Source organism: Schistocerca gregaria, chromosome 9, assembly GCF_023897955.1.
Source record: "Schistocerca gregaria isolate iqSchGreg1 chromosome 9, iqSchGreg1.2, whole genome shotgun sequence".
Taxonomy (NCBI): Eukaryota; Metazoa; Arthropoda; class Insecta; order Orthoptera; family Acrididae; genus Schistocerca; species Schistocerca gregaria.
Window position 1 is genome coordinate 157,111,732 of NC_064928.1, and position 15,258 is coordinate 157,126,989.

Genomic DNA, 15,258 nt, shown 5'->3' on the forward strand with positions numbered 1-15,258 from the left:
ACAAAAGCTCATACCGAGCTACTGAGCGTCTCTCCTGCAGAGTCTTCCACTGAAGTTTATCACCTCCGTAACGCTTTTGCGATTACTAAATGATCCTGTAACGGAGCGCGCTGCTCTCTGTTGGATCTTCTCTATCTCTTCTATCAACTATCTGGTACGGATCCCACAATGCTGAGCAGTATTCAAGCAGTGGGCGAACAAGTGTACTGTAACCTACTTCCTTTGTTTTCAGATTGCATTTCCTTAGGATTCTTCCAATGAATCTCAGTCTGGCATCTGCTTTACCGACGATCAACTTTATATGATCATTCCATTTTAAATCACTACTAATGCGTACTCCCAGATAATTTATGGAATTAACTGCTTCCAGTTGCTGACCTGCTATTTTGTAGCTAAATGATAAGGGATCTATCTTTCTACGTATTCGCAGCACATTACACTTGTCTACATTGAGATTCAATTGCCATTCCGTGCACCATGCGTCAATTCGCTGCAGATCCTCCTGCATTTCAGTACAATTTTCCATTGTTACAACCTCTCAATACACCACATCATCATTTGCAAAAAGCCTCAGTGAACATCCGATGTCATCCACCAGGCCATTTATGTATATTGTGAATAGCAACGGTCCAATGACTCCCCTGCGGCACACCTGAAATCACTCTTACTTCGGAAGACTTCTCTCCATTGAGAATGACATGCTGCGTTCTGTTATCTGGGAACTCCTCAATCCAATCACACAATTGGTCTGATAGTCCATATGCTCTTACTTTGTTCATTAAACGACTGTGGGGAACCGTATCTAACGCCTTGCGGAAGTCAAGAAACACGGAATTTACCTGTGAACCCGTGTCTAAGGCCCTCTGAGTCTCATGGACGAATAGCGCGAGCTGGGTTTCACACGACCGTCTTTTTCGAAACCAATGCTGATTCCTACAGAGTAGATTTCTAGTCTCCAGAAAAGACATTATACTCAAACATAATACGTGTTCCAAAATTCTACAACTGATCAACGTTAGAGATATAGGTCTATAGTTCTGCACATCTGTTCGACGTCCCTTCTTCAAAACGGGGATGACCTGTGCCCTTTTCCAATCCTTTGGAACACTACGCTCTTCTAGAGACCTACGGTACACCACTGCAAGAAGGGGGGCAAGTTCCTTCGCGTACTCTGTGTAAAATCGAACTGGTATCCCATCAGGTCCAGCGGCCTTTCCTCTTAAGCGATTTTAATTTTTTTTCTATCCCTCTGTTGTCTATTTTGTTATCTACCATCTTGTCATCTGTGCGACAATCTAGAGAAGGAACTACAGTGCAGTCTTCCTCTGTGAAACAGCTTTGGAAGAACAGAACTGCTGAAAGCTCACAGGAAGACACTGTAGTGTAGAATTCGTTTGAAGAGCATTTTATAGTTACTGAACTAGAAGTTCATTTTAGGTTGTAACTTATATTTGAAACATTATTAAGGTTTACTGTTCACAAATCCTGAAGATATTATCTTTGGACAAATGAGACCTGTAAAGTACCAGTTTAAATACAATGTCACATCCCTCTACCACTGGCAGTGTAAAGTACAGTAGTTTTGGCATAAGCACAGGAACTATTGGCTTGGAGGGTTCACTTAATTACTATGAAGTACTATCAAATTACATTCTGTAACTTACTTGTACACAACATTGTCTGGATAGTTGGTGTACCCAACTGCATTGGCACCTCGCAGTAACATTTGGAAAGGTATGTTAGGCATGGCAGCTCTCATGTCCTGTAACCTCTCCCAGGGGCACTCGTGCAGGAAGCGGAGCGCCACGTCAAAGGTAGCCCCGCCCCAGTTCTCAGTCGCAAAAAGCGGAGAGAAACGGTGGGCCACATACGGAGAGATGCGCAGCAAGTCGTGTGACCGGACACGAGTCGCCAGCAGGGACTGGTGGGCATCACGGAATGTTGTGTCCATGAGCAGGAGCCCCTTGTGCTGACGGACGTGCTTGGCAAAACCCTCCGGTCCTTCTTTCTTCAGAATGTCACGAAGACCTGGCGGAGGTGCCAGTTCTGTATGCAGAAAAGCAAAATGTTCAGAAATGATGTATTAAACTGTAAATTCAAACATTTATCTATATGTACAAAGACGAGTGTGTCTGTAATTCATACAAATCTATAGTTTTATTCCAATCTTGATGAAAGTCTGCACACTTTACCTTCAAGACAAGAAGAAGATAACGGTCTACTTAAGATTTTGTAATCTGACTTTAAACATATATGTATGTAATATATACAAAGGGGAAAGGTTGTTACAGTGGCAATACTGGTCTTGGAGATAGTACCATCAGACATCACTAGGTCACAAGATAAGTGAAAGCTCAAGAATTTGACAAACACGATTGCAGACTTATTTATTGATTTTTTGTCATTGCTACACATGACACATACCTTACAAGATATTTTAGTCCACATTTCACAGTTATTTTTATTATTAAAATCCACAATTTCATACAAATGCTGAAGCAAGTTGTCAATGCACTACCAACACAAGTGTCTAGATCACAGGCCAATCAAAATATCAAACAGAATCCAAGACTTCCTGAAATGTAACATTAACACTCCAAACAGTTCGAGTCGTACTCAAACACAGCTGTATTTGAAAAAGGGGAAACTGAGCTGAAACAATGTAACATATAACACAATATAACACAAATTCTCCAGAAACACGATAAGATACAGTTGTTGTTGTTGTTGTTTTCAGTCCTGAGACTGGTTTGATGCAGCTCTCCATGCTACTCTATCCTGTGCAAGCTTCTTCATCTCCCAGTACCTACTGTAACCTACATCCTTCTGAATCTGCTTAGTGTATTCATCTCTTTGTCTCCCTCTATGATAACTGTACTTATCACAAAATGTAACAACACGTGTGACTGATATTCAACACCCTGGGGAACACCAGGCAATGCGGCTAGTCAGCAATACTGGGATAACCTGAAATCTGACAAAATTTCAGAGGCTCTTCAGAGATATTTTCTGAGGATTTTAGTACAAGGGACGTGTAGTTTCTGGCAGTTCATTACAGAGTAACTGCATTTCATCTGATTTTCTACCACCATTTACATTTGTACAATGGTGCATATGTTAGCAGTACATGCTGTGTGTCTAGTTTGGAAATAAATTTGTTCAGATCATTCACACATCAGTAACATCAACTTTACTCTTGCATTTAACCCCGCACCAGAGGACCCTGTGTGAAATTTTTCCACTTTTACAGTTCTAAATAAAGACATATTTGGAACAAGTGTAGTCACTGGGATAACGGTAGTTGTGGGAATGAAGAGAAAACATTATCAAACATGCAAGAACACTGAAATAATTATCATAAATTTATGGAGGTTGGTTACATTGGATTGGCTGATGTCATTTGACGACTATCCTATCTCTCCGACCTTGTTTGAGCCTCACTCACCTGTCTATGAGCATTAGACCAACAAAGTTGAGTACACGTTTGCAGAATACACCAACATGATCCATCTGAATGGCAAAGCTCGCAGTAAATGCGCTTATTGCCTTTATCAAGATAGTTCTGCACAATGTCCAATTCCATGGCATACCCATTTCGCCACAATTACACGACAGCTTTGAGAAAGGGTACCCTCACTGTCAGCAGGCGTGAGTGTGGTGCTCCTAGAAGATGCAGTACACCCAAATTGGAAGAGGCTGTGCTTTACTGTGCTGAAAAGAACTTGTCAACACATACAGGAGCAACTCCTTCAGCTATTAATTAGTGGAATTGTTTAACAAGTGATGTACTGGGTTATGTCTAACCAATTACTTGTAAAAGTGGACGCGTTACCATCATGTTTTCAAATGGTTGTAGTAAGGAAATGGTACACGTCTGGACATGGGTTCCAATTCACAATATTGCATGTTAACTCCCCTCTGCAAGTCCTGTAATTTTGTAGCGGGAATTTCCAAGCAGCCTGTACATTTTCATGCCCATAATTTTGAACAAAATTCTTTACAAAGCTTTATAATGCTTCTGTGTAAAGGGTATCTGATGTAAGAATGTAATATTGATGTACTTTTTGGTTTTCTTTTTTTTACTTTTTATTTTTTAAGGATACAAAAATAACAGTTGATTTAATTACCTTTGAGAAGGCAACATACAATTGCCCGAGTGTAAAGGTGGGATTTGGTAAATACAGTCCTACTCTTTGAAGCTTTTGTCCTTGTGACTTGTTTATAGTGTTGTTGTTGTTGTTGTGGTCTTCAGTCCAGAGATTGGTTTGATACAGCTCTCCATGCTACTCTATCCTGTGCAAGCTGCTTCATCTCCCAGTACCTACTGCAACCTACACCCTTCTGAAATTGTTTCGTGCATCCACTCTTGGTCTCCCTCTACAATTTTTACCCTCCACACTGCCCTCCAGTACTAAATTGGTGATCCCTTGATGCCTCAGAATATATCCTACCAACAGATCCCTTCTTTTAGTCCAGTTGTGCCACAAGCTCCTCTTCTCCCCAATTCTATTTAATATCTCCTCATTAGTTCTGTGATCTACCCATCTAATGTTCAGCATTCTTCTGTAACACCACATTTCGAAAGTTTCTATTCTCTTCTTGTCTAACCTATTTATCATCCATGTTTCACTTCCATACATGGCTACACTCCATACAAATACTTTCAGAAACGACTTCCTGACATTTAAATCTATACTCGATGTTAACAAATTTTTCTTCTCCAGAAACGCTTTCCTTGCCATTGCCAGTCTACATTTTATATCCTCTCTACTTCGACCATCATCAGTTATTTTGCTCCCCAAATAGCAAAACTCCTTTACTACTTTATTTATAGTGATAGAAAATTCAATCTTGATAGGCAATTGTCTCCTTGTCGACTGAAAAAATATGCTTGGATCAGATGATGTTTAAGTTTATCTGTGGTATTACAGTAGCTTTCCCAGTGTCAATAATTAATGAGCAAAAATATAAAATAAATAAATAAATAAATAAAACAAATAAGTGTAATTTAGTGCTCATGATGGTATACGACTGTCATCAAATGCTTATAATTTCTAACTTTCAATCTTAATATTTATATTTCCTGAGGCAGAAGCGAAGTTTAATGAGAAATACGAATATAAAATACAAATGTTTATATGAACATGAATATATAGTTTAGAACATAGTGTTCGCTTCTTACCTGGCATGTAACTAAGGTCTCTCTAACTGTATTCTGAGATTTTAATTGCACTTCGTACTTTATGTAAGCACTTTAAGACCATAGTGGCACTAGGTAAATCACAATTCGAGGTGACAATGACAAACATGTTTGTTATTTCGGAATGTATATTAGTTTAGAAAAGTCAGTTTGTACAACAGGAAGAGATGGTGGACTACCACATTGGCCACAGTTATTATCTACAACAATGCTGTATACAAATTATCCAGTTAATGAGTTCTTGAAAACAAATAAAATGGTACTTGTAATAAGACAAAGGGGTTTCCGTTTCGTGATTAGTAAGTTAGCTACATAAAATATAGGTATAATGCTTGTCAACCACGACGCCCTTTTACCTGTGGTAGTTAAAAGTCTCTTATGTTACAATCTTCCACATATAGTAAGCTTTGGTGCAATATAATGTCAGAAGCCAGTTTAAAGACCTTCCTACCAATACCTCATTTATTTCTGTACATATGTATGTGTTGAGAGAAAGGGATGTTTAACATCAACACTGGATGGTTCTCTTTCAGGTTTGTTTTTCCTGTTATGTTAGTTGTACATTAACAATGACACACAGCAGTACTACGGGCAGGGTTGCTGAGGAAAAGTTTGACAATAGGCACCTCGGGTACGAGTTCAGTGAATGCAATGGAAGTGCGACACTGTGGTGCTTTGCTGAGCTGTTCCTACAGCAATGGCAAAAACTTAACTGTTTACGTATTTCTTCTATGGGTTGTTGTATTACTCTGTGTTTTCATACTATGTTTGGTTCATTGCATACTGCAGGATTTTTCATTGTTGTGAAGATTTTTCAGGGAAAGGAAGGCTGTCGGAATCACAAACCAAAAAAATTATATATAATTTCATCATAGGATATAGACAAAAATATGGAAACACCAAAAACACATTATATTACCACATCTAATACAGTGTAAGAAAATTTATCATTTAAAACAGCTTCCAGACATACCAGAATGGATAAATACAGGTCCTGAATTTTTTTCAAGGGAATTTTTTACCATTCTTCCTCCAAAGAATACATGTTCATAGGGTTACAGGGCCACTGTCATTTTGAATAAAATAATTTTGAGTATTAAATTACATCACCACTAAGCATTAAAGCAGGTACACTGCTGATGTTTCAACTGAGTTTGCAGCAGTTCTCTTCAAGGCAGTTAACTGCTGGATACTGGTGAATGTCTTCCCCCTCCATGCTGTCTAGTTCAGTTATCTGCTGGCTACTGATGACACACAGCTGGGACATCACTGGACAATTTGAAGATTGGGGGGAGGGGAGGGGGGGTTATGGTTGAGGCATGGCTACTGCCTGTGCTACTCTGGGGTGCAACAGGAAATCAGCAGCTGGTACCCAGTGGAAGTACGAGGGTGGTTTGAAAAGGCCTTGGAATCACCTAGAGATATCAGCGCTAGTGCAATGAGTTGTTCACGTGATATTCATTGGACTGTTAACTGTAAACACACGCCATGTCAGTGCTCTTGGAAGAGAGCTGTGGTGTCTTGAAACACAACTGTGGCGGTGATGTGGCTACGTTGTAAGGTCAAGATTCGAGCTGTGATTATGTACTTCGTAAAGAAAGGAATAAAAGCAAAGGACATTCACGCCGATTTCCAGAATATACATGATATACTTGCGGACTCTGCTCCTCTATATTCCACTGTTGCCAAGTGGACAAATGAATTAAATTTGGTGGGGAGACCTCAGACAAAAAATTATTGCGAAAGTGCACAAAATGGACGTGGAGGATCGCCGATTGAAAGTGCGTGAAATTGCTCTCGCTTGCCAGATGTCATCTAAGAGCATATCACATTATACCTGAAGAATTCGAAATGAAAAAATTATCTGTAAGATGGGTGCCGTCGCCATGGCAAAATTACGCGAACTACGGTATGAATTGTTGCCACACTCGCCTTATTCACCTCGTATGGCTCTGTCAGACTTCCATCTCTTCCCAAAACGGAAAATTTTTCTTCGTGGACGAAGATTCATTCCAAACTAAGAACTGATAGCTCGAGTTGACGACTATTTTGCAGGCACGGAGGTAACTCAGAGGGGATCAAGGCACTGGAACATTGTTGGACCAAGTGCATTAATCTACAACGAGACTACATTGAAAACTAAAAAAGTTTCTGTGATTTAAGTACTTTTTTCTATTCCATTCAGAGAATGTTTCAAACCACCCTCGTATTTTTCTTCAGTGAAGCGAAACAGCTGTTATCTAGTAGCCACTGTTTATCCTTTTAATCCAGGGTCAAGTGGTGCTGTTGGCTGGCGAACACATCTTGTCTGCTTCTGCTGGAATCGTTGGTAGGCAGGCTGTAGGTTAGTTGTAGCCACTCTCTCTGTTCATGCTGTTAGAGTGTTTAATTATTTTGATAACCCCCCCCCCCCCCCCCCTCATTTCACGCTGCTGCGTCTATGGCTGCCAAGTGTGCACTCCAGGTTCTTTAAACTGTCATAATGGCCACCTTCCTGGTGGTGTCCAACTACAGCTGATCTTTTTGCTCTGCCCCAGTTGTATGTAACATTCAAGCTCTGAAATGTGAATGCTAATGGGTCTCCCAATTTCATGAAACAAACTTCACTGCATTCACTTTCAAGTTCGTAGACGCCTGCAGCGTGAACAAAGTCTATAGGATCCTTCATGAGCCTCAATAGATTTCAGATCTGAACACCACAATGCAATATAGGTTTAATTCCTCCATAACAGAATATTGCCTACATGGTCGCCGATGACTCTCGCATAATAAAAGTGAGCAACGGGAAGAGTTTCTGTATCACTGCACCTCTTAACTCTTTGTATGTATCTGTTACATCCACTTACATGAAATGTTGCTTTGGGAGTTACATACTAACCTCCTACCAGAGCACCATGGGCAATAAGCCTATCATACACTGTCACCCTTAATAGCAAGCAGCTTTCAAACTGTCCAATGACATCCCAGATATGTGACATCAGTAGCCACTAATAACTGAAACAGACAGTATATAGGGGAAGACACTCACCAGTATCCAGCACTAAGCACACTGAAGACCACTACTAAATATGATTTCAAAGGAATCAGTAAGGTATTTAAATGCAATGTCATGGGGTTAATATTCATTCATTTCACACTATCACAACTTTGGTTTTATAGCTGTTACTGTCAGGCACAAATGTGAAAGACACTTAAGTCTGACATGTCTAAATGACATACCCTTGTTGAAATATTACAATATATATCTGGTCACACACACCTGTCATTGTATTATAGGTTGTATATGGGTAGAAGAGGAGGGGAGGGCAGAAAATCTATTTGCTAAGGCATGAGAACATTTTGGGCAAATATACCTAGCCACGTCATGCAAGTTTGAACACAAAAGGTCAATAATGTTTTTGCATTACTGTGATAGTGATGGCATTAGTTTGAAACACAAATTAATTGTATTTGCTAAAATGCACACACTCTCAATCACAAAATAGAATTTTTTTCAGTTAGTTGATTCATTGATGGGCAAGTTACATGTTAGTGTATTTTTGGCCAGCATTAAATTAAGAATTATCTTCTGGCTTCACGAAAATTCTACCACAAGACAAAAAGTTAGCGGCACTACTTTATCAAAGAATTTAAATATAATTTCCAAGATAACACAGCACAAAAATAAAGTTATCTAGTTACTAAACAGATAATTGATTTACAAGTGGTGGTGTGCATATTTCATCTCAGATACATAAGTAAAAGTGTACAGTGATGCAAACCCCATTGAATCCAGATATTGTTATCCACAGCAAAACTGTTGATATCTGACTAAGGTATAGAGAGTGAAGAGTTCTCCCACAACCATAAGTATAAAACATATCCCAAATGACGTAAGAATGAGAGAACAACAAATATCCCACAATGGTTGTAACAAAAGCCCAGGCACAATCAAGAGAGATATTTGATCATATTTATTCCAACATAATACTAAAATGCTACATAGTTACTAATTAGATTGCTAAATATTATATACATGAATGAACTATTTCTAATATTGCACTTTATGTTGGCTCCACAAAGAAGCTGAACTAAAAGAACTATTTTTAACATCTGTAGTATCTATATTACTAAATGCCTAAAACAGTCACCCAATTACTAACTGCAGGTTGCCTATCTAACAACTTGCAGGAGCAACAAAAGTCTGATTTTCAGTATTTCCTATAATTATTATCCAAATTTAAAACCCTGTTGTAATCTACTCATAAAGAGTTATAACCCTATGTTGTACGGCTAACGCAACAAGGCAAGTATTACAGCTGTGAACAGTGTATGTGTCTCAAGAGAGAGTACAGCTGTTGTCTGGATTTTTTTTTTTTGTATGAAGAACCAGGCTAAGGGACGATGTATGTCTTCAAGTTGGGACTGCAATGGCAATAACTTTGTGAGATATCTGCTGGTGCGTGACCTATACTCATCAACAAAAGTTCACAGAAGTTCCACGTCACTCTGTTACGTCGTGTAGTTGTGTTTCTTACAGAATGGACATCCCAGGATTGGCGTCATATGTTGTTAATGGATCTAACTTTGATTTGGTTGTACCCTGATAATCACGGAAAGTCTTCAGACACTCTGGCAATATAGAAATATTATTACACTGTGCCCTCACACATGCAGTAAAGTGGTGGTGGTGGTGGTGCTGCTGCTTGTGGTGGTGGTGGTGGAGGAGTGATGTTCCGGTGCGGCATTAGACAGGGCCTCTCATGGTTTTTGAGGGCAATCTCACTGCTCTACTGTATAAGGATGAGATTCTGTAACCAATAGTGGGACCATGCAACCAACATTTTCTGACAATTTTGCCTTGATGAATGGTAACTTCCATGCCCAGCATGCTGTTCTCATGAACATGTTCCTTCAGCATGCTAGGATCACCATTACAGAGTGGCCTGCCTTTTCCCTGGACATGAACCCTATCAAACATGTGCGATCAATTAAAATGAACTGGGTTTGGTCATTGAGGATGACCACATACTCTGCATAACTTATGCAAAATCTCCATAGAAGAGATTTCATCAATGGCATGCCAAACTGTGATGTTGCTCAGCTGTGCTCTCTCTCTCTCTCTCTCTCTCTCTCTCTCTCTCTCTCAAACACACACACACACACACACACACACACACACACACACACACACACACACACACACACACAGAGAGAGAGAGAGAGAGAGAGAGAGAGAGGAGAGAGAGAGAGAGAGAGAGAGAGAGAGAGAGCGCACAGGAAGTTGTAAACAAATATACACACTTGCCTCAGGACCAATTTTTGTTTTCTGTAGTGTGAATTGCTAAGTAAAGGTGTGACAAAAACTTTTGCCAATATCTGTAGAAGCTCCATGTATCGGTAGCCTACACTGTAGAAGGGTGTCAACCCAAGAATAAATACAGGAAAACACAACAATAGCTGTACTGATATTTAAACAAAGGAATTATGAACTGATTTGTTATTCTGAACTGTCATTCTTCACCCTGAATGTAAAAGCAACATTTACAGTGTTTCTGAGGTGCATATTATGACTGAATCATAAGTTATCTGGTGGACACTGTAAACAGGTTCGGATAATACAATACATAAAAAGTGTCAGAACAATTATTGAAGAGGCGTAGATGATGTTATATTTCACTCCCTCCAGCATACATTGTGAAAAAGGGAGAAGTAGTCCTACCTTGCTGCATCCAAAACAACAGTTAACCAAGAGGAATAAGGTAAGATAAATCAAAATCCACACTCATGGCACATTGCAATTGGCAGTAGTGATATTTTTCCTGAATGTAAAGTGCTGGGCAGCAATTATGTTTTGTGATTTTATTACAAGTGATTATACATTTTATGAGTCTCTTGTACTGTAATCAAATGACTATCTGTACATGATGGTAGAAGAATATAATTCTCATCACACATTAGGACATTAACCAGAATGACTGCCTTTTTTATAAATTTGTTTGGTATTTAAATACCATCCTGTATATTTCCCCCTTCACTAATCCACTCCCACTTCTCAAAACATTTTCAAAAAATAATCATGCTGTGCCATTTACAAGGTGTGTTCAAAAAGTAATATGACTATATTTGAACGAAAAAATATTTATTTATTCATCAATATTCATGTCGTTTCCTTAAAAGTAATCCCCCTCAGATACAACACACTTGTGCCAATACTTCTTCCGATCCTTTAAGCACTTCTCACAAGCACCTTGAGTATACCTCCAAAGCACTTTTTATTTCCTCAATCATTGAAAATCTCCGTCCCTTCATAGGTCTATTCAGTTTTGGGAACAGGAAAAAGTCACAGCAGACCAAATCCAGTGAACACGGTGCTTGGAGCAAGATTGTCATGTTTTTGGCCAAAAAATTTCTCACAAGTAATGATGAATGAGCAGGTGCATTGCCTTAATGCAAAAGCCATGAACTGTTTTTCCACAATTCCGGACTTTTTTTGCATATCCTTATTGACCGTATGACATTGACGCAAAAATTCATGATGCACTACGCCAAAGTAACTGGGGGAGGAGGTGGGGGAGCAGGGGGGGGGGGGGGCAGTGAGTAAAACTGACTTTTGATCGAACTTGGCGTGCTTTTTTCGGTATTGGCTCTTCAGGATACTTCTATTGGGATGACTGGGCTTTGGTTTTGATGTCATAAGCATAAACCCATGTTTTGTCACCAGTTATGACCCTTTTGAGCAAATCAGGATCACCACTGATGACATTCAAGAGCTCTTTAGCAATGCTGATGCGACAGATCTTCTGATCAAAATTGAAGCGTTTTGGAACAAACTTCACTGACACAGGTCTGCTTGTGTCTGTGTATGTGCGGATGGATATGTGCGTGTGTGCGTGCGCGCGAGTGTACACCTGTCCTTTTTTTCCCCCTAAGGGAAGTCTTTCCGCTTCCGGGATTGGAATGACTCCTTACCCTCTCCCTTAAAACCCACATCCTTTCGTCTTTCCCTCTCCTTCCTGAAGAAGCAACCATCGGTTGCGAAAGCTAGTAATTCTGTGTGTGTGTTTGTGTGTTTTGTTCATTTTGTCTGTCTGCCGGCACTTTCCCCACTTGGTAAGTCTTGGAATCTTTGTTTTTAATATATTTTTCCCATGTGGAAGTTTCTGAAAGACAGAGAGAGAGAGAGAGAGAGAGAGAGAGAGAGAGAGAGAGAGAGAGAGAGAGAGAGAGAGAGAGAGAGAGAGGGGGGGGGGGGGGCGGTGCATTGATAATTGCATGTATGCTGCCTGTGCAATTTGAAATGTCACCTTACTTTTTGAACAGCCCATGTATGCAAACATGATATTAAAAATGTAAAACACAACTGAATTCCTCTCCTGTCCTATACTACTAACACACACAGAAAATTCCTGGGGTCACTTAACTTGTCCACTTACTAGAGTTGATAGTAAACAAATGGAAACACAAGGAAAATGCCGATCAGTCATTCAGTGAACCCTCTTCAGCTGAAACACTGTAATTACAATGTACACCACCAAAGAGAAGGTAGAAATGCTAGCCTTCAACAGAGAGAAAGTTTTTTCCATGGTTTACTGTCAACTCCAGCAAGTATATGAGTTACATTACCCTGGATACTTGCACTTGTGTGCTAGTGCAGGAGAGTCAAAGTTAATTTTGTGTTTACATCACACTTACATGAAAGGAACTTTTGAGGTCTTGAAGAGAAGAAGTGTGCCACCAGATTAAAAAGATATAAGGTCCTATTTAAAAACTTCATACGAAAAGCAGTAATGTTGATTAATGTTCCCTAATAGCTAAACAATGTTTGCTTGGGTAATGATGCAGTGAATTAAAATTTGTAGTAGCACCGGGATTTGCAGCTGGGTCTATTAGACAGATGCACTAGCCATACTCCACACTGTATTTGATTAATGTATCACCTACACCTGAGGTACAGGTAAGGGTAACCATTTCACTCATTGTCACGATGCTACTTCAATACTGGAGAGCCTCGGCACTACTACTGACAAGTTTAGAAGGGGAACAGCAATGAACTTGGGCGCTAGTTGGAATTTGTATTGGTGTGGGAGCATACTTGGGTATTCTGTGCAGCTGTAATAACTGCACTGCCAGTGTGGCGTAATGGCTAGTGCATCTGCCTGGTAAGCAGGAGACTGGTTCAAATCCCGGTGCTGGTACAGATTTTAATTTGTTGCTTCAGTCTACATCACTATCATAGATAAAGGGTGAGATTAAATAAGTCTTAAGAACATCAACTGTATATGACTGGTGTTGGCTGAATTCAATTTTTATTCCGCTCCTTTCGTTTGGAGTGCTCAAAATAAATTGAGGTTTTCCTCAATTCAACACCATTTTACAGCAACTTGGCCAAAAACATTATCTTTTCAACAATTAAGATGAAAGAGTGAGCAACTTACAATAGTGACAAGCTGAGATATTACATAGCCACATTACTTAGATGGAGGTAGTAGTAAAGAAGATAGGAAAAGCAGATGTGAGATACACTAACCTGGATATTCCGGTTCCGATTCATTGTCCGTTACCCGTGGCTGCGCCGAAAAATCTGAAATTTCAAGTTGCAGCGTAGGGGCAGTAGTGCAGAAAGAAACACAAACACAAAACATAAAACATATATAAATAAAAATACCAAAAACCTCAGCAAAATAATTGAAAGGTAGACTACATGCACCCTAAAAGAAAAACGATATAGAAGGAACCAAGTACCACCATGCATAATACACACGCAGCTCTTCTGCTGAGACTGACAGCAAATATTTGAGAACAGGCACGCTAAATTAGTTTGTACTGACCTGCAGAAACCAGTCTCCAACAAAACCAGTAAATATCTCTCATGTTGAAGTCTGTAAATCTGAATGATTTACCTCAAGGACTATATCAGTGCAGGTAACATACACCAGGCACACTGTGCCATAAACATTAGTATAAATCTAAATACAGGGAGTCCATAAAGTCCAACTATCGTTTCAAGAAACCATAACTTGGAAACTCAAAAAATAGAAAGTCCAGGATGGAAAAAAACAACAATTTAAAAAGAATAGATTACTATGCCAGAATTCTGAATGATCTTAGATGTTGTGCCATTCAGACCAGATGTGTTTCTACAAAGAAACTGCAATATGCAATATTTCTTAAATAAATTACTTTGTTAACTTTCCATAACAAACATTTTTCTGGAACTACATCTGAACTATTCCTCGCTGATATTTAATGAGCAAAATATGAATGTGGGCTTTCGCAGCCACTGTCATATGCAAAAAAAATTTTCTGGGTTTGTAACTGCATTGTCAATGTTTATAAAACTACCGACAGTAAACAAAACACCCTGAACTAGGTACCTTGCAACAGGGACCGAAAGTTGGTAGTTTTATATACATTGACAATGCGGTCACAAACCCAGAAATTTTTTATTGAAAGCAAAATATGAGTTTTATGATATGTCTAACAAGCTTTGCAACTGAAGACTTCATATCTTTAAGCTGTGAGAGGTGACAGCAGTTTTCAGCATATCCTAAGACTATCTTAAAAGACTGTTATTGATCATATAATTGCAAATCAACCACAGGAGACTGACAACTTCCATAATATCTAAGGTGTGCATCCAGAGCAATACATGAAATGAAAATGTAAAACTAGTTTTACAAAAGACAAATATCTGACAGTTTCATGGGAAAAAGATCTTGTGATAGTATAATTCCACCACAGAGGAGGTAGATGATAAAATCATCTGTTGATAGATTCTTAGACCATTCATTAGACTGGAACACTAAAGGTAAGATGATTATTGGAGATACAAAGAAGAGCTGTGTGTTTCACCATTGATTTGTTTAATCGGCATCAGAATGACACAAAGATCATTTAAGTCTAGTAGCAGGTGCTAAACGAGGCACAATGCATCAAGGACAAGCTTACTACAAAAGCGCAGTTTTCCGGAAGAATGAGGCACCATGTAACTGTCTTACTTGAACTTCAGGGAAAAGCCAGTTCAAATTTTTCAACCTATCAACTCGACACCTTCAGAAAGGCCCCACGTTTCCAAT

The 15,258-nt window shown here is 39.3% G+C and overlaps 1 protein-coding gene across 7 annotated transcripts in view; it reads right to left on the minus strand.

Moving 5' to 3' along the window:
- The window catches only part of LOC126292280 (pyruvate carboxylase, mitochondrial), a 358,087-nt gene that overhangs the window by 30,354 nt on the left and 312,475 nt on the right, over positions 1–15,258 (minus strand). For 6 of the 7 annotated variants that reach the window (XM_049986190.1, XM_049986187.1, XM_049986191.1 and 3 more), the window contains 2 exons: positions 13,710–13,763; positions 1,665–2,046 (listed from right to left, as the gene is read on the minus strand). In XM_049986190.1, coding sequence (XP_049842147.1) covers positions 1,665–2,046; positions 13,710–13,763 — 436 coding nt within the window. The remainder of the gene's footprint in view (positions 1–1,664; positions 2,047–13,709; positions 13,764–15,258) is intronic. The other variant, XM_049986193.1, reaches the window with a different exon arrangement.